Here is an 18,169-nt window from a genome sequence, read left to right as displayed (position 1 = left end):
TCTGAGCCTTGATTTGCTTATCTGCACAGTGGGGGTGGTCAGATTAACACCCTTCTCTGGGGATTACTGCGGGTAGTGATGACGTAGCATGTATTCTGGAACACGCTGCAGGCCGGCAGGCAGCTACAGCAGCTCTCAGTCTCCACGTGCTGCTGCCCTTTGGAAATGATGAGCCTGTGATCTTGGTAACCTCCCAGTTGTTTCACGTGGTGGAGCTGATCACGTATTAGCAAGGCTGTTTTCTCTGGGCACAGGCACACGGTCCCAGCCACAGTCCTTTACCAGGACTCCCAGTTTTTCCCAGCTGGGCGAAATCCCCATCCGATTGGGAAATCGCCGCATCTGTACCGTGGGCTCTCTGATCAGCTACTCACATCCAAGCATTCGTTTTTACCCAACCAACGAATGCATTAAAAATTCCCATCAGTATCAGCAGGCCGCCATCTAGACAAAATGTACCATTTCATGATCCTGAGAACACGCCCTGGCCCACGGTGGAAACTGTCAGTCTTTTAGATTTTTGCCTGCCCTGTTCTGGAAGTGGTATCTCGTACTTCTTTATATTTCTTTATTAGGCTGAACGTCTTTTTTCCTGTATAAAATACATTGACCACCTGTGTTTCTTTTGTGAATTGCCTCATTTCCTTGACTCATTTTTCTGTTGGGAGGGTTTTTTTTCTTGTTAATTTTTAATAGCTTTATTGAGATACCCATGCAGCACCCATTTAAAGCGTGCAATTGGGGTGCCTGGGTGGCTCAGTTGGTGAAGCAGCTGACTTCGGCTCAGGTCATGATCTCACGTCTCATGGGTTTGAGCCCCACATCGGGCTCTGTGCTGACCGCTCAGAGCCTGGAGCCTGCTTTGGATTCTGTGTCTCCCTGTCTCTGTCCCTCCCTCACTCACACTGTCTGTCTGTCTCTCTCTGTCTCTCTCTCTCTCTCTCTCTCTCTCTCAAAAATAAACATTAAAAAAAAGTGTACAATTAAATGGCTTGCAGTATATTCCCAGAGTTGCACAACTATCACCTCTATTTTCAGAACATTTGTATTATCTCGAAAGAAACCCATTACCAGTCACTCTTTGTTTCCAAACTCTGTCTCCCGGAGCCCTAGTGGGCAGTCATTATCTATCCTTATGGATATGCCTGTTCTGGACATTTCATGTGAATGTAATCCTGTAACTTGTGGTCTTTTGGGCTGCCTTCATTTAGCGTAATATTTTCCAGGTTCATTCATGTTGTAGCATATATTTTTACTTTTTTGTTTAAGTAACCTTGATGCCCAGTGTGGAGCCCAACGTGGGGCTTGAACTCATGACCCTGCGATCAAGACCTGAGCTGAGCTCACGAGTCAGATTCTTAACAGACTGAGCCACCCAGGCACCCCTTTATCATTACTTTTTTATTGTCCAGTATTCTATTGCCTGGACCCACCACGTTTTATTTATCCATCAGTTGACGGACATTTGGGTTGTTTCCACCTTTTGACTATTACAAGTAATGCTGCCGTGAACATTTGTGTACAAGCTTTTACGGGGACATAACGTTTTCATTGTTGTTTGTATGAGGAGCCTTTTGTATAACAAGAGTGTTAACTCTTATTTGCAACATAGGCTGCAAATATTCACCCCTAATTTATGTTTACATTTGGGAAGTTGAGAAGATAAGGGTAAAATGATGAAACAGAACATTTAGGGGCACCTGGCTGGCCTGGGTCAGTGGTGCGTGTGACTCTTGATCTCAGGGTTGTGAGTTTGAGCCCCGTGTTGCATGTAGAGATTACATAAAAATAAACTCTTAAAAAAAAAAAAAAAAGGAACAGAACATTTAGAATGCTGACCAGTCTTCCATACTTCTAAGAATTAAGTGTATGTGCCGACTTCCCCCCCTGTGGCCCCAGTAAGTGGCCCCTTGGGGCTGGTCTGCATACCTCAGAGGGCTGCTGCAAGCTGTCTTTCTGTACCTGTTTGTGTCTCTCTCTCTCTCTCTCTCTCTCTCTCTCTCTCTCTCTCTCTCTCTCTCTCTCTGTCTCTGTCTCTCTCTGTCTCTCTCAGGCCTTAGGACCGGGAAACAGGAGCCAGGCAGCAACTAGGGGTGCTTTCCAAGTTTCTCTCGGAAGCTCACACTCCAAAGCGACTGGCTGAAAAACCGCTAGCGTTTACGAGTCAATCAATCGTTAAAAGGCTTCCAGCAGCTTTGCTGATTCACGGCTGTTGCAGGTGGAGGGGATTTGAGGGGCTGGAGGTCAGCCAGCGCTGTTTGTTCAAGGGCAAGCGCTGGGGCCCTGAGCTTCCTGAATCCTCCCAGGGCTGTTGTCCAGAAACTGTTCTAGAGCTGCCCTTTAGCAGCTGGAGTTGAGGAGCACAGCAGTTTTAAAAAACCATTGGAGGGGCGCCTGGGTGGCTCAGTCGGTTAAGTGGCCGACTTCAGCTCAGGTCATGATCTTATACTCCGTGAGTTCAAGCCCCGCATCGGGCTCTGTGCTGACAGCTCAGAGCCTGGAGCCTGCTTCCGATTCTGTGTCTCCCTCTCTCTCTCTCTGCCCCTCCCCTGCTCATGCTCTGTCTCTCTCTGTCTCAAAAATAAATAAAAACATTAAAAAAAATAAAAAAAAAATCATTGGAAATGGAGACATTGAGTTCTTGACCACTTGTTATCCAGGCCTAACATAACCCAAAATAGCCCTCTAAAATATCCTTGTACTCATTTAGTTTTCCTCAGTCAAGTTTTACAAAATATTTTCAGTCAAACCAACTATCTGGAACGGTAAGTAGACAATTTGGTGCTGGCTTCTGCTGTGCATAGTTCTGTATCCGAATATATATGTCCTATGTAGCTCTTGTCCATCTCAAGATTTCCAATACAGGGAAGGTTTTTGTTTTTTTAAATGTTTAATTTTGCGAGGGAGAGTGTGAGTGGGGGAGGAGCAGAGAGGGAGGAAGACAGAGGATCCAAAGCAGGTTCTGCGCTGACAGCACAGAGCCCGATGAAGGGCTCGAACCCACGAACTGCAAACTCATGGCCTGAGCCAAAGTCAGATGCTCAACAGACTGAGCCACCCAGGCGTCCTCCAATATAGGGAAAGTTTTTTGTTTTTTTTTTTTTTTAAATTTTTTCTTTTTAACGTTTATTTATTTTTGAGACAGAGAGAGACAGAGCATGAACAGGGGAGGGTCAGAGAGAGAGGGAGACACAGAATCTGAAACAGGCTCCAGGCTCTGAGCAGTCAGCACAGAGCCCGATGCGGGGCTTGAACTCATGGACTGCGAGATCGTGACCTGAGCCAAAGTCGGACGCTTAACTGACTGAGCCACCCAGGTGCCCCATATAGGGAGTTTTAAATGAAAGTCTGCTCAGTGCTGGGTTACGGTCTCATTTTTGTCGCTCGCTTGGTATCTGTTATACATTTGTCATCTGGCAGTCTTATTGGTGAAAGCATTTATTCAACATTTATTAAATCTTCACACTAGAAGGGATCTTAGCAGTCACGAATCCTAGTGAGGAAACAAGCCGAGGAAAAGTCACGTGAAATGCATGTGCTACGTTGAAGTCCGAATACATCCACTCCCAAACAGTTGGTACTCAACTTCCTTTTTCTTTTTGGCTTGGGTCCCGACCCTGACTAGTATCATGGGACAACTAATCCTTCCTTTGGAATTGTCATGTTCTACCTGCTTTCTCGATGAAAGCCCCGGTGTTCCTCCAGAATCATCGTGTTCTTTGCAGAGAGCAGGTAGGTGACTTTTGCCATCAAGGATGAGCACTGCAGCCTGTGTTTCAGTTACTGTTGAGCGGAATAAGCATTGCCATTTGCAGGGCCTTTTCCTGGTCTTTCATTTCATGGGGGCCTGGTGAGATTTCACATCTTCTTTTAGAAGAAGTTGGCATCAGATTCCCCTTTCTCCTTCGGTATCGCTAGCGTGGGTTCACGTGCAGCTGGAATGATGGTCGCCGGCAGCTGCGTTATGCAGCGGGAACTTGTATCATCATCCTCCCCATTTCAAGAAAGGAACCCGAGGTGCTCGGCCCGCTTTGGTTTGATGCCGAGGCAGGAGGGGGTGACTGGGGCCAGGGGTCCGGCGAGTCCCTGAGGCCGCACGCAGAGCTGCGTGTGAGCCTCTCTGGAAGGTCATCACGGCGTCCGAGCGGCTCGGCCGCACCTGGCAAAGGCCGCCGGCTGCTCTTCTAGGGGATTTTCACTTTTGTCCCCGTAAGGAATTTCTGCTCATAAAGATTTCTCGGGTGACACATTCGTTGTGCAAATTACCATAATTTTCCATTTCCCCTATGAGAAATGTTTTCCCGTTGAGAAGTTTTGAGTCACCAGGTCTCGTAGAAAACGTCTTAGAGGTTTTATAGTAAAGAGAAATGAAGGCGCTCAGGCATTGTGGACACTGTCTTTCTCCTTCCTTCCTTCTTCCTTTTTTTTACTTGGTTTGGCTTTGTTAATGGCTAACATTTAGAAGTGGTAAAAGAGAATGCAGAAAGGATGTGCCCTGGCAAGTACAGCTCCTTCCCGCCCTTGCCCTGCTCCTCCGAGGGCCCCTCCCCTGTGTCTTGTACTTCCGGTGACATATGAGCGAGGATCACAGCCTGGGCTGATGGTTTTGCACAGACCTCACGGCCCGGCTTCCCCTAGGAAGGGTCAAGTTCCGAGTGTGTCAAGGGACTTTGAGCCGCTCCGAGAAGAGGTACTCAACATTTTTCAAAGGATGTTACAATGTTTAATGGGCAGGCCATTTGCACGGGTTGCCCTGAAAGGTCCGCGTGAATGTGTGCACCCTCCTGGTGCCAGCTGGGGGTGACATTGCCTCATTTTTCCCATCCCAAGGGTCCAGCACTGTGGGACTTTCTAACTGCTTTTTCTGCTTCTGGCCCTTCCTCTTGGAGTCTGTTCTCCCTACTGATGCAGCCAGAGTGACCTTTCAGAAATGTGAACCTCCCCGTGGCCCCCCCTTGCTCCAACCCCCGGCAAGGCTCCCGACGGCCAGGCATGAACGCGAGGTCCTGGCATGGTGGGCACGGCCCTGTGTGCCTGGCCCCGGCCTGTCCCTCCAGCTGCATTTCTCACCACGTTTTCCACTCAGTCGTTTCTCTTGGGATGCTGAGGGGTGCTGTCCCTCCCCCACCCGGTCCCGAGCCCGCGCACCAGTTTTTCTCCTGAACGCACCCCGTTGCGTATGCTGTCCTCTTCTCTGAACATCCTTCTTGCCTTTGTTCGTGTGTCTTGTTGGCTGTGACCAGGTACCGTATCCTCCTGTGGCACCCCTTCAGAACTCAGCAGAGGATGGCGACGGGGTCTAGAACCTTCTCCCCGGTGAAAGGTCCTTGAAGGTGGGCGCCTAGGCCTGACCTTGTTCCCGGGGGGGGGGGGGGGGCCGCCAGCTCCCATCAGGTCACCTGCACTGGGCAGTCCTCTGCGGTTGGTTTCAAGTGTAAGTTTGCTACGCTGTCCCCTCGGCCACCACATGTGAAGGTTAGACCCCCGAATCCAACCGTGTTAACCTCAGTGGGCGACCCGCCTCAGGCTTTCTGCCGAAGAGACACAGTAACAGAGGCCTCACAGCAGAAGTTTGAAGCCAGATGGACACAACGGCCGAGACCCGAGTGCCCTTTTGTCACGTTGGACCAGGCCGTGGCTCCCTCCTCTCTGTCCCCCTGCTGTGGAGAGGAGCCGTGTGCCTCAATGGCAAAGGGGGTTCGCTTGGGATAACCTGGTTTGGTTTGTTTTAATTCATTTTTTCCCCTTTTTGTTCAACTGTGTATCAGTCACAGATCTGTGTTAAGAGAAATGGGGTGCTTGGGTGGCTTAGTCAAGCGTCTGACTCTCGGTTTCAGCTCAGGTCATGATCTCCTGTTTTTGTGGGTTTGAGCCCTGCGTGGGCAGTGCAGAGCCTGCTTGGGATTCTCCCTCTCTCCCTCCCCCTCCCTCCCCCTCTCCCCCCTCCCTCCCCCTCTCCCCCCTCCCTCCCCCTCTCCCCCCTCTCCCCCTCTCCCCCCCCTCCCCCTCTCTCCCCCTCTCTCCCCCTCTCCCCCCCTCTCCCCCTCCCCCGCTCATGCTGTCTCTCTCTCAAAATAAATAAACTTAAAAAAAAAAAGATGTAATATTTGATTCTACCTTTGCCTGTATTTGCGCAGTATGACCTGTTATTTCTCTGTCTCTCTTTTTTAAAGTTTATTTTTGAGAGAGAGAGAGTACGAGTGCCCTGTGGGGGAGGGGCAGAGAGAGAGAAAGGGGGAGAGAGAGTCCCAAGCAGGTTCCGCACGGTCAGCGCGGAGCCCGACGCGGGGCTCGAACTCACAAACCACGAGATCTTGACCTGAGCCAAAACCAAGAGTTGGACGCTTACCTGACCGAACCACCCAGGCACCCCTGTGTTGTGTCTTTAGCCCTCACAGTGGTGTGGTGGTTTTCCTGGTGAATGGGTGAGCAGCCTAGAACCCGGAGAAGCTTGCCTGAGGCCACCCTGGCAAGACTGGAGCCAGGATTCATTTGCACATCCTTTGATCTGAATCTGCTGGTGTCTCCTCTTCTTTGTCCAGTATGTGCTCCCGTGGGGACCCCGGTCCGCCCTGGTCCTGTGTCTGTCACCACCGGCCCTCCTGTGGCCGTCTCAGCCGGTACACCAGCCTCGCTCGTCGCCTCAGGGAATGCCCCCAGCACTCGGCCAGTTTCTCAGAGAACAACTTAGAGTCCTCCTTGACTCCTTTCTTTCCTGGCATCAGCTGACTGTGGTCTCTACCAAACAGCTTCCTGATCCCACCGCCTCGCCTGCCTGGGTGCGGGGCCTCCATTGCTTGCCTCTCCCTGCCTCCCTGCTGTTCCTCTGTCCCCTCCTGCCTCCTTCACGCCCCTCTGCACCCGGTCCCCTGGGGCGCCCAGTGCACTTAGAAGAAACTCCAAAGCCCGACTTGCCTCTCATCAACCTGAGTGATCTCTGCCTCTGCCGCTGCCCGCCCCGTGCCCCCCCCCCCCCAGCTTCCTCCTTTCCAGGCACCCAGCCCCTTTGTCAAGGTCATGCCTGTCTCAGGGCCTTTGGGTTTACTCTTCCTTGTTCCTGCAACAGTCTCTGGGCTTCTACGGCAACAACGTGGCTTTCTCTTCCACTTCATTCAGGTCTTGGCTTAAACGTCACCTCCTCAGAGAGGCCTTCCTTGACTGTTTTCTTAAATATGAAACAGCCTCTGCCTCTCGTCTCCTCATCTTCTTGCGCCTTCTTCACAACACTTAACACGTGAGATTGTGTATCATATTTATTACCCGCCCTCCCCCGAGGCCTCGTAGCTCTAATGTAGTGAGCAGGCACTCCTCCAGTGTCTGTGAAAGGCTGTTGTCTCTGGGTCTGTTTCCCGATTTAGGGGCTGAGGACCCTTAGAGGGGAAGGTGATAGTTAGGTAGCCACGCAGCTGTATTGTGCCTCCCCCCCCGCCCCCCCGGTTCTCTGTATATTGAAGGAGATTTCTCATTCTTACGACCTCTCAAATGCACAGAGATGCTGTTGTGATTAGTAGGAGGGAAATGATTTTTCATAGTGGTTTTTGTCTATTATTTTCTCCATTAACAAGCACCGGAAGTACGATTATCATCTCATGAGGGTCCTCAGAATATTTGACCTTGAGTAAGTCACACTCAAAAAGTCCAGGAATAGGAGCGCCTGGGCAGCTCAGTCAGTTGGGCTTCTGACTCTTGATTTCAGCTCAGACCATGAGCTCATGGTTTGTGGCTTCGGGCTGTGCATTTATAGCGTGGAGCCTGCTTGCTATTCTCTGTCTCCCTCTCTCTGTCCATCCCCATCCCCCACTTGCGTGTGTGCATGCTCTCTCAAAATAAACATTAAAAAAAAAAAAAAAGGCCAGGAATCACCTACCTCTCTATACAGGCCTCTTCCCTGACTTGATTTGTAATCATGTGATGCCAAGGTCCTGGGGTCAGTGCTGTCAACAGCTGTGAGGAGGAAGTCAGTCTGTCCCACCCAGCAGTGGGTTTATTAAACCAGGGGAGGCCAGGCAAAGTAGCAGCCTTGTTTCAGGCTATGTCAGTGCTCGGGGAGTATTGGGGTGGAGGGGCCGGGGGGTGTGTTGGGAGAATGATAAAATGCCACCAAGTCTCACATATTCTGATTTTGTCTTTTTTGGAAGCAAGGCCCTTAACTCACCCTCTGTCAAGCTCTTAAGAGTGCCCAGAGCAGGTCGTAGCATGATGGATTCTGAACTGGCATGGGCACGCCGGGATCTGGGACAGCCCTTTCCTCAGGGCCGGCCAACCTTCCCACCGGGCCACATTCCTGGAGCGGTGGGCTCCATCGGGGGTCAGGGAAGGGGATGCCTGTTCCCTCTTCAGAAGCGTGGTTAAGTGTTCGAGATAACGGGGGTTGTAGAATTTGAAAAGCAGAGGCAGTTGTACAATTTAACTTTATATTTAGGTATTATTTTTAGAGTTTTAAAAATCCGTGGTTTTTTTTGTCACACGGACTTCAAAGAAAATGCTACTGAATCTTGGCTGGTGGGAACGTGTAGACAGCAGCAGTTGATTTTCAGAGTGGGGCCATTACCCAGTGGAAGATGAAGTATCAGAATCTGGGCCTGTTGGGAAGGGCCGAGTCCGTTTGTGTGTTCACCCTAAAGGGGAAATTGATTTTTAAAAGTTTGAGAAACACAAGCTTAATATCAGAGCCGTCCTTGCCGGGCAAAGAGGAAGGTGCTAGAAGAGCTGGTTTTGTTGGCATCTGCCCCTCTGCCATGTTGTGCTGAAAGGGACAGCTCGTCACACTGGGCGGGTGGGTGGGCGGGCTGGGCCGGCAGGTCTCACAGTTACAAGGCTGGCCTGCTGTGACCTTCCATGTCTTTGGCCTGAGTTTGTGTGCGCCCAGCTGTAGACGGGATCTACCTGTGTTTCTAGAAGATCTGGAATGCCGAGCGACTGGAAGCTGAAGGGTGATCCCTCTTACCTGCCCCCGGACATGACACGGCTGTGTCACGTCCGGGCCTGCACCCGGGCACGTTGTGTTCTGGGAGCTGGGGACTGCTGTTTCTCAAGGCCAGCGTCTCCTCGCGGTAGGCCAGTTGTTTCCTGGCTTGGTGGCTTCCCTCTGCGTGCAGTTCGGTGCTTGCTAATAACCCGGGTAATATTTCACGTTTGACAGGTGCCCCTTTGACTCTGAGATGGGGCGGTGCTGTGTGGACCCACTTAGGGCTGTGGGCAGGTGCTCCAGCCTTCGCCCGGCAGCACCCGTGGGGCTTAACAGAGCAGTTGTTCAATATAAAGTGCTTCCCCCACAGAGAAAGTAGCTCTGGATGGTTCTGGCCCAGTGCTCCTCCCTTCACGCCCTCCCTCTCTTAATGTTAATTGGGCTCTGGGATTTTTCCAGATTGCTTTTAGAAAGAATAATGGGTTACGATTACAACTTCCTAACAAGGTCAAGTCACTAAATAGTTACCGGGTGCACCCAAGGTACCCGGCATAAAAGGATATGTAGAAACCATCTGATACGATCTTCGACCTAAAAATACAGCCATAGTTTGCATCTTTCTTTCCTGGTAGCGTTCGTTTCTGAGTGTTTACCGTATGTCAGGCACTGTACAGGTGCTGTGCTTACATTTATCTCCTGTAAGCCTGTAGCACACGTGGGAAGTGGTCCCACTGGCCCCGTTTTGCCAGGGGAGGAGCTTTGCTGGAGACGCCCGGCTGGTGTGGTGGGTGGCAGAAGCTGGACTCGGGTCCCACCTGGCCCGACCCCAGAGGCCCTGTGGCCGCGGTGCTGAACTGCCTCTCGCCTCCTGGAGTCCCGGAGGCCGCGGTGCGGAACTTGACTCTCAGAGCGGCCGTGTTCTTAGTTCTCAGGTGGTCGGGTGGTGCCGTGCGCGTGTTGAAGAGACGTCGTGAATGCCATTTCGTCGTGGGTGGGGGCGGGGGCGTGGGGACTTGGGGTCCAGATTTTGTTGAATTGCTTGCATTTCACCACCCAAGGAGAAGCCCTTCTTATGGCCTCATCTGCTTGCGGATGTTTGGGAACTGGGGGAACGGGAGGGACCGTGTTTGCCGTGGCCAGCCCCCCGCGCACCCCACTCGAGTCCGCTGAAACCTGACGGACACCCAGTGAGAGAGGCCAGGAGCGTGCTTGGAAATAACCCCATCTCTGCAGGCTTGAGTGTGGCACCTGTCCCTCTCTCTTTTCTTACTGAAAATTGTGTCAGCTTTGGAGAAATGGTACCGTACGGAAGTATATGGATTGTGTGTGTGTGATTTAGATAATACATCTAGGTGTGTCCAAGTAAAGAGACGGAATGCTCTCAGGGTCTCAGAAGACCTCTGCTTGCCCCTCCTGCCATCCGGACAGAACCATCTTCCTGGGTGTTCTGGTACTCCCTGCCTTCACGGTTTTGCCAGCTGGGTCCGCTCTCCCTCGCTGGGAGCAACCACCTTGAAACTCAGTGACTTCAACTATTGGCAGTTTGTTACTTCTCCCGATGTTGGGGGTTGACTGGGCAGTTTCTTTTGTTCCATGAGGCGTTGAGGTCGTTCATGTGACCGTTTAATAGCTGGCCTGGAAGGTCCAGGAAAGTTCTCTCATACTACTGTCAGCCAGGGCCTCCTCTGGAGGCCCCTCCATGCGTCTTGTCCCTCCAGCAGGCACAGTCCCTGCCTCGTGGTGAGAGTCATCACAGGGCCCCCACCTGCAGCTGGAATCTTCTGGCACAGGGGGAGCGGTTGGTGGCCTTCCTGAGAAGGGTGCCCACGCCGTCCGTCCGTGTCCGGTCGCTTAGTCGGGCCTGTTGGGAATCATGCTGCAGGCGCTCTCCAGGTCCCTTTTCATCCCCGAATGAATTCCTTGTGGGGCGGGCCGGGGCTGTACGTCCAGCCAGGTTGGTGGCTGTCCCCAGAGCCTGGGAAGTCGGCCCCGTTCCGCAGGGATAGCCACAGAGCAGCTGGTGACGTCCTGGGGAAGGTGCCCGAGTGCAGTGAGTGAGTGGAAGGTCAGGCCAGTTTCTTGAGTGGGCCAGTCGGGTGCCGGTTTGGGGCTTCAGCTTTTACATCTAACGTGAGGACTTTGTGGGCTCTGTTCTGTTTGCATTTTCTCTAGTTCGAAGCTCTTGGGGTCTTCTAGTAGTTTTCTCTAAGGCCCACCTTTATCTCTCGAAAGCAAGGAGAAAGAAGGCAGCAGGGGCCCGCACACTTTGGCCTGGGCGAAGGCATCGCAGAGCCGGCCAGGGGCTGGGGGAACCGCACTCGAGCACTGACGCTGGTGACCAGAGGCGGCTGGGCTGTTGCTCTTGTACCATTTCAGGTCTCTCCTCAGACGGTGACTCCGAGTGTGCATGGGGGTGGACAGCCCCCCGGGCCCGCGGGACCCACGCATGTGGCTGTGCGGCCCAGGCAGGTGCGGGGTCTCCACGCCCTCACCTCTTCCTGGAGCCTCTAAACCTGGCCGGATTGCGGTGGGGTCCTGTCTCCGTGGAGCGTAAAAGAGGAAACAGGACACAGTGGGAGGACTGCCGTGATCATTCTAGAGCATTTCTTGCCACCTCTGGTGCCCCTGTTCTCGCTCAGCCCCTCCGAGGGAAGGGCCCGGCCAGCTGGCCCCTCACCTGCTCGCCACATCACCTTGAGGAGACAGGGGCTGGTGGAGCTTTCTAGCAGGCTGGGCCAGCTGGTGGAGGCAGCTGGGGGCCTCTGAGCCCCATCTGGGGGGGGCGGGTTGTGGCCTGCCTGTGGGCACCCCCGCTGGGCCCGAGCCCCCACGGCTGCGCTCGCCCTCCCCGGGGCTGATGGCAGGACTGGGCTTGTGAGCCTGGCTTCTCGGGCCTGTGGCCGGCGCCGCCTTCTTTCTCTTCCTTCCTTGTCCTGCCCCCTCACACTCCCCGTTTCTTTCGCTGCTTCCTCTCTCATCCTCTCCCCTTTTCTCTCTTCCTTTTCTTTCTTTGATTTTGTCAGACCAGGTGCCCTTTAGGAGTGTTTCTCTGTTGGGGCAGCTTTGGGACAGCTGCGGAGGACTCTGGAGACCCCCACACCCGTGTTTGGGGAGGAGCCCGCTTCTGGGCGGCAGCTGGCAGCGGAAGAGCGTGCTTAGCGTTGGGGAGGGGACGTTCCCCATGGGCACCTCTGCTCTCCTGGGGGTGGGGGACACTGGAGGTACCGGGCCACCAGCCACCCTCTCCCGGGACCTTTACTGGCCCCCCCACAGCCTCTGAAATGAAAGCCCCTGCCCACCCCCCATGTCCAGCCCCAGGAGAGCCTGCTTCGTGCCCTTTCCCTGGAAGCTGAGGCCGTATGGCAGCACGATGGCTCCTCGCGGCCTCGGGTGCCCTGACACCCCGGACTGATCGGCCCCTTCCACCCTGTTGGCCGGGAGTCTCTTCTCAGGTTTACTTTCGCAGCAAGTTAGGTCGCGTTCCAAGCTGGAGGGCGAGGGCCCTGGGACCAGCTCTGTGCCTCGGGGGTGGGTGGGTGGGGGGGGGGGTGTCAGCTGATGCCCCCTGGTGGTTTGTGTACCTGGGAGACCCTTCCTCCCAGCTCAGTTTTCGGCTTGGCTGCTGGCGAAGGTGAGGGAGCTCCGAATGGGCTTACCCTGAAGCTGATGGAACATCTGCCCCCTAGGCCTCTGGTTGTCCTCCCTTCTCTCCAGACGCGCTTCACCTGGGCCTCAGAGGACACAGGCAGCGACTGGTGACTGGGGCTCGGGGGCCGCCCGTGCTCCCACGCACTCACCTGTCTGCTCAAGTGCCTTTTTCTGTCGTGAGAGGACAGCTGTACGGGTGAGCTGGCCCAGGCCTCTCCTTGCCGCCCGCCTTTGGTTCCACGTATGCCGGGCCTGGACTGAACTGCTTTCAGATGCTAGGCCTGAGCGCCCTGGCCTAGGTGTTTAACCCGCGGACTGGACATTGGTCCTTGTCCGTGTTCTCCAGAAACAGAAAGGTTTCTGGAGAAAGCAGACACCTTCCTTCCCCGCTTTTCCCAGAGATTAAAGACAGAGAAGGATGCCTTCACAGGTGTCGCGTGTCAGCCGTGGCCTTTGCTTTGGTGGCTCCCTGCTGCTGCTGGCCGGCTTGGCTCCAGAGCGGGTTGCTCAGCGGACGCCGAAGGCCTCCCCTCTGGACTCCAGGGCTGGCTCCTGGCGCTTCCCTGCTGACTGGGAATGCTGACTGGGAATGGCTGACTGCTCCAGCCATTGGCACCGCGACGGAACGGAGAAGCGAGAAGCCGTGGCTCTGTCTGGGAGCTTGTGTGTGGAGGCTGGGACCAAAGGACCGTCCTGGGGACGTCGGAGGGAGGGAAAGGGTGTTTCTGGGTCCCCAGCAACAGCTTCTCTGAACTCGTGGCTCAGAGGATGGCTGGCACGTGGGGCGCAGTGTGTTGCCACTGCCACATCCCCCCCTTACCCCTTGGAGCCCCGCCTGCCGCGCGGTGACTTCCCCCAGCTTTGCAAATACGTGGCCCCGCTTCTGAACCGTTTCCAGACACCACAGGGTGGGTGGGCTTCTGGTCCTTCGGGGCTGATCTGCGCTGGCTAAGCCCCTCGTGTGGGGGCGTGGCTTTCCTCGTGGCGCCTCGCGGCGGCCCGACCGCCATACATGGTCACTGCGGCTGCAGCAGCACCGGTGACTCACCCCCAGGAGGCTGATTTAACTGAACAGCAGGAGCCAGTGAGGGGCTGCTGCACCCTGGGGGCTGGGAGCCCCCAAAGTGTCATTCTCACCTGCCCGGAAACAGCCCGGGGGCAGCTCCGAGCAGACCCAGACCTCAGATGCCGGGCCAGGGCACCGACAGCCTGGTCCTGGTGGATCAACGTGATGCGGTCCCAGGAGCGGGGCGTTGACTTTTATTTTGAAGTTGGGTCTTTCTTGAACTGAGGGCCCGCTGCTTTCCCTATAAAATGCTGGTCTTGAGACTGACTCCGGTGCGGTGCTGCTGGGGAGGAGAGGGCTGCTTTAGATACTTATTTAGTCACGGCCTGTGGTAGTTCGTGATTGTTGGGCGCCGGGCCATGGAATTTTTCTGAGCATTTTCGCTTGAGACTGTTACGGGATTTCCAGGCCTTTGTGTGAGGCCTCTGGCAGAGAAACTGCAGCCAGCCCAGCAGCTCTTGGGGTCAGGGCCAGAGCTATTCCTCCTCCGGGGACAGCCTGGAGACGGTTCTGGAGGCAGAGGACTTTATGTCGTTTCCTGAGCCTGTGAATCAGAGAGAGAGAGAGGGAGAGGGAGAGAGAGATCCCTCTCTCCTGGACTTTGCCAGAGCCCTGTGGGTGCAGCGGGAGAGGGTCCGTTGCTGAAATGCCGGGTGATGAGACATCTGTCACCTGTGCGTGGCAGAATGGGAAAAGTAAGAACAAAGTAGAAAGGTTTTCATAAGGCCAAATGTATCGAATTGAAAGATCTGTCCTTTTTTTCTAAAATTATGTCATGTGTTGTTTTCATAAAAAAAAAATGTTAAACTGACCATGTCTTTTTCTTAAATGCTCACCGTAATCTGTGTTTTGTGTTTGTTTTTTGATTTTTTTTTTTTAATTTTTGTTACCTGGCAGAACACAAAGGTGGCCGTTTTGTGTTGGTCCCTCCATGCTTGTGGTTGGGAACTTTGCTGGCCAGTAAACCCGGGGCTCTAGGAGTCTTGGCTTGCAGAGGAAGTCTGGAGTGATTTTACCCCTTGTGGATTTGTTTGAATTCTCCCCATCTCCCCCTCATTTCTCACCTGGGAATTTGGGGGGGCAGCTGTCAGGCTGGCTGGCCCCCTGTCTCTGTGCTAACGCAAAGGCCCTTTGGCTCTCCCCAGCCATGGACTTTCCCCAGCACAGCCAGCACGTCTTGGAGCAGCTGAACCAGCAGCGGCAGCTGGGGCTTCTGTGTGACTGCACTTTTGTGGTGGACGGTGTTGACTTCAAGGCCCATAAAGCAGTGCTGGCGGCCTGCAGCGAGTACTTCAAGATGCTCTTCGTGGACCAGAAGGACGTGGTGCACCTGGACATCAGTAACGCGGCAGGTACCCCGTTGGGTCCAGGGCCAGGCTCCGTGAGGGTCGGGGGCCGTGGCTGGCTCTGCGCCGCGCACGGCCCTCCCGGGAGCGGCCCCTCCGAGGCGTCAGGTGCACCAGGCCGCCCACACGGGTGCTGCCACGAGTGTATGGGCACCAAGCTCCTACCGCATTCTCGACCGGGAGCCGGGTGGTAAGAGGAGAACTGACGAGGGAGGGCTCCTGATACACTCTCAGCCGGAGTGAACTAGGACAGGCTCGTCAAGAGGGACAGAGAACAGGTGGGCTCTCAGCCCCCGACCCCTTCCCATTGCTGAGTCGGTCCCGAACCCCTACTCCAGTGCTAACTATGATGGAGATGGGAGGGGTGTCGGGAAACCTTGCAGTTGAGGAAGGAACGGGGCCTGGATTTGGCTCTGGCCCGGGACCGCATGACGCGCCATGGGAAGGTCAGGGCAAAGTGCCGTGCCCCCATCTTACCGGTACGGAAGCTGAGACCCAAAGAGGTCAGGTGACTGGCCTGGAGGTCAGATACTTCGTGGCAGAGCCCTGAGGAAAGCCAGTGCCGACACCTTCGTGTTGGGGCGCCCTCCAGTGGTAGGGTGCAGCGGCTGGCCAGAGCTTACCCTGGCGGGGGCGGGGTGGGGTGGGGTGTTCCCACTGCCGTCCTCTGTGCAGGGTAGGGGTTTACACCCTGGTCCTCTGTGCAGGGCGGGTGTTTTTCCTCTCGGTTCTCTGTTCACACCCTCTGTCCTTGGTGCAGGGTGGGCGTTCACCCCCGCTGTCCCCCGTGCAGGGCGGCCATCGTACCCCCTGCCCTGTGCGGGTGTGCTTCATCTCGGAGGCCGCCGTCTGGGCCGAGGACCCCCAGGCTGTCCGCCTACCTGCCAGCACGGGAGATGGGGGGATGGCGGCCCGCCACTCCACTTTTCCCAAATCCCTGGATCCTGCGACCGAGTGGAGTGGCAGAGCCGGCTGGAAAAGCCAGGCCCCGCGAGGTCCGTGATGGCTGTCTGTGTCCTTGGCAGGCCTCGGGCAGGTGCTGGAGTTTATGTACACGGCCAAGCTGAGCCTGAGCCCTGAGAACGTGGACGACGTGCTGGCTGTGGCCAGCTTCCTGCAGATGCAGGACATCGTCACGGCCTGCCACGCCCTCAAGTCCCTCGCCGAGCCCGCTGGCAGCCCCGGGGAGACTACGGTGGCCTCAGCCACGGAAGGTGAGGTTATGGCCAGGCTGTTCCTGAACACGTGGCTTTGGCTGGGGTGCCGTCTCTGACTCTCTGGGCCTCAGCGTCCTCGCCCGGCCCTGCCTGTGTCACGGGGTGCTAGTCTCAGGAAGGCCTCCCGAGGGGCTTGTCGTCTGCCTACCCCTCCCCCCCCCCTTTACCCACTTCCCGTGTGCTCTGCTGCTCCAGACGGCTGGGGGTGCGCTCGGCCCAGGCCCCTGCGCGTGGGGTCGTTCCTCCAGCAGCTCTCCCTGCTCGTGCCCTTCCCCCTGACGCCAGGGGTGGGCCAGGCTCTCGTGGTACCCCTCGCGGAGAGCCCGTCTCCCTCCTGAGCACGGAGCTCTGATGGGCGGTATTGCTTTGCGTGTGAGGTCTGCTCCCTGACCAGGGCCGGAGCCCCCGCGGAAGCAGCAGCCGGGACTGTTTATTCTGTGCTCAGCCGGTGGCCTGGCATGGAGTGGGTGCCCGATGAGCAGTCTGGTCAGCCAATATGTAGATGTCTCCCCAGGGAGGATCTGGAAGAGCCAGCAAGTTCTGGGCCACCTCACCCCTCCAGGCGGTGGGCGCGTGGTGGGAAATGGCAAGACTGTCCCGTTCCATCTCCAGGAGGAGACAAGAGAGCCAAAGAGGAAAAGGCGGCTGCTGCCGTGCTGAGCGAGCCGGACCCGGCCGGAAGCGGTCCACCCACGGGCCCAGACAGGGAGCCCAAGGAGGAGCGGGGCGGCCAGGCTGAGAGCACGGCCAGCGGTGAGTTGTGACGCCGAGTCTGGCACCTCCCGGCAGCCTGGGCCCTGGGGCAGTGAGCGGCCTCCTGGGGGGGTGCCTCCTGGGGCTGGGAGAGCCGTTCACTCCAAGGCACCTGCTGCAGCGAGAGCACGGGCACAAGTAGCCTGAGTTTGGACGTGCGGCACCCCCCGCCCCGCGCCGGGCCACAGCCACTCCCCGGGGGCCTGGTCCAGGGGAGCCATCCGGCTGCCGGAGGGAGGGTCCTCACGCAGCCTCGGTGTTCCCACACCCCACCCAGGTGCCGAGCAGACCGAGAAGGCCGACGCCCCCCGGGAGCCGCCCTCCGTGGAGCCCAAACCCGACCCCACGAGCAGCATGGCTGCTGCGGAGGCCGAGGCCGCCTTGTCGGAGAGCTCGGAGCAAGGTGCCCTGCCACCAGCCCGGCCGGGCCGCCGTCGCTCACGCGTCCCCGTCCCCCAGGGCTCCTTCCCCCACCCCCCAGCCCCCAAGCTGATCCTGCTCCGACTCGGGCTTTAGCTTCGGCCGAGGCTGTCTTGCCATTGTCAACTCCTGACCGCTGTCTCGGTTGCGCACCCCGGCTGGGCTTCTCTCGGCGCGGACGTGTTGCTGACGCAGCCTCAGTGTGGCTGCTGCGTCCCGGCCGCCCCCCCCGCACCCACTGTGCCGTCAGTCCGGCTTCCCCGGGGGTGGAGGCCCAGTCCCACCTCCCAGCAGCGAGCGGCCTGCTCCGCAGTATCCTCTGCCCTCTCCCCGGCCGGCACCGGGGCCGCTTGTCTGTGGTGGCCACACCGAGCTGGCCCCTGCGGGGGACTTGCGCACACAGGGAGGGCTTCGCTGGCTCTGAGGCCCCTTCCGGCCCTCCCGAGCGCCTCAGTGCCCACCCTTCTCCGGCAGAAATGGAGGTGGAGCCGGCCAGGAAAGGAGAAGAGCAGGAAGATGAAGGCGCAGCGGCCGCCGAGGTCAAGGAAGAGGGGCCGCCGCTGGAGAAGGGGGAGCCCCCCGAGGAGAGCGAGGAGTCTGCCAGCACGGACTCGGGCCAGGAGCTGGGCACCGAGGCCCGGGGCCCGCGCTCGGGCACCTACGGCGACCGCACCGAGTCCAAGGCCTACGGCTCGGTCATCCACAAGTGCGAGGTGCGGCCCTCCCCTCGCTCCCCCCACCCCCCCTCGCTCCCCCCCCCGCCTCCCCCCGCAACCCTCGCGGCCCCGCAGTCCCTGATGCCCGCCCCCCG

The 18,169-nt window shown here is 56.6% G+C and overlaps 1 protein-coding gene and 1 long non-coding RNA gene across 7 annotated transcripts in view; one reads left to right on the top strand and one right to left on the bottom strand.

The window, feature by feature from the left end:
• ZBTB17 (zinc finger and BTB domain containing 17) overlaps nt 1-18,169 on the top strand; it is a 32,437-nt gene that overhangs the window by 11,279 nt on the left and 2,989 nt on the right. For 3 of the 6 annotated variants that reach the window (XM_023258170.2, XM_045035140.1, XM_045035139.1), the window contains exons 3-7: nt 14,768-14,974; nt 15,994-16,182; nt 16,798-16,938; nt 17,216-17,341; nt 17,833-18,071. In XM_023258170.2, the coding sequence (XP_023113938.2) occupies nt 14,770-14,974; nt 15,994-16,182; nt 16,798-16,938; nt 17,216-17,341; nt 17,833-18,071 (900 nt within the window). In that variant the 5' untranslated portion in view covers nt 14,768-14,769. Of the gene's footprint in view, nt 1-13,208; nt 14,318-14,767; nt 14,975-15,993; nt 16,183-16,797; nt 16,939-17,215; nt 17,342-17,832; nt 18,072-18,169 lie in introns of those variants that run through there. The other 3 variants (XM_023258168.2, XM_023258169.2, XM_023258171.2) reach the window with 3 other exon arrangements.
• On the bottom strand, nt 8,401-13,124 carry LOC123379483. The gene is made up of 2 exons (XR_006583944.1): nt 12,706-13,124; nt 8,401-11,443 (listed from the first exon to the last, which is right to left on the bottom strand). It is a non-coding gene; the product is annotated as an uncharacterized LOC123379483 (long non-coding RNA).

Source organism: Felis catus, chromosome C1, assembly GCF_018350175.1.
Source record: "Felis catus isolate Fca126 chromosome C1, F.catus_Fca126_mat1.0, whole genome shotgun sequence".
NCBI classification, from domain to species: domain Eukaryota; kingdom Metazoa; phylum Chordata; class Mammalia; order Carnivora; family Felidae; genus Felis; species Felis catus.
Note: the sequence above shows the minus strand (reverse complement) of the source record. Positions and strands in the feature narration are given on the sequence as shown.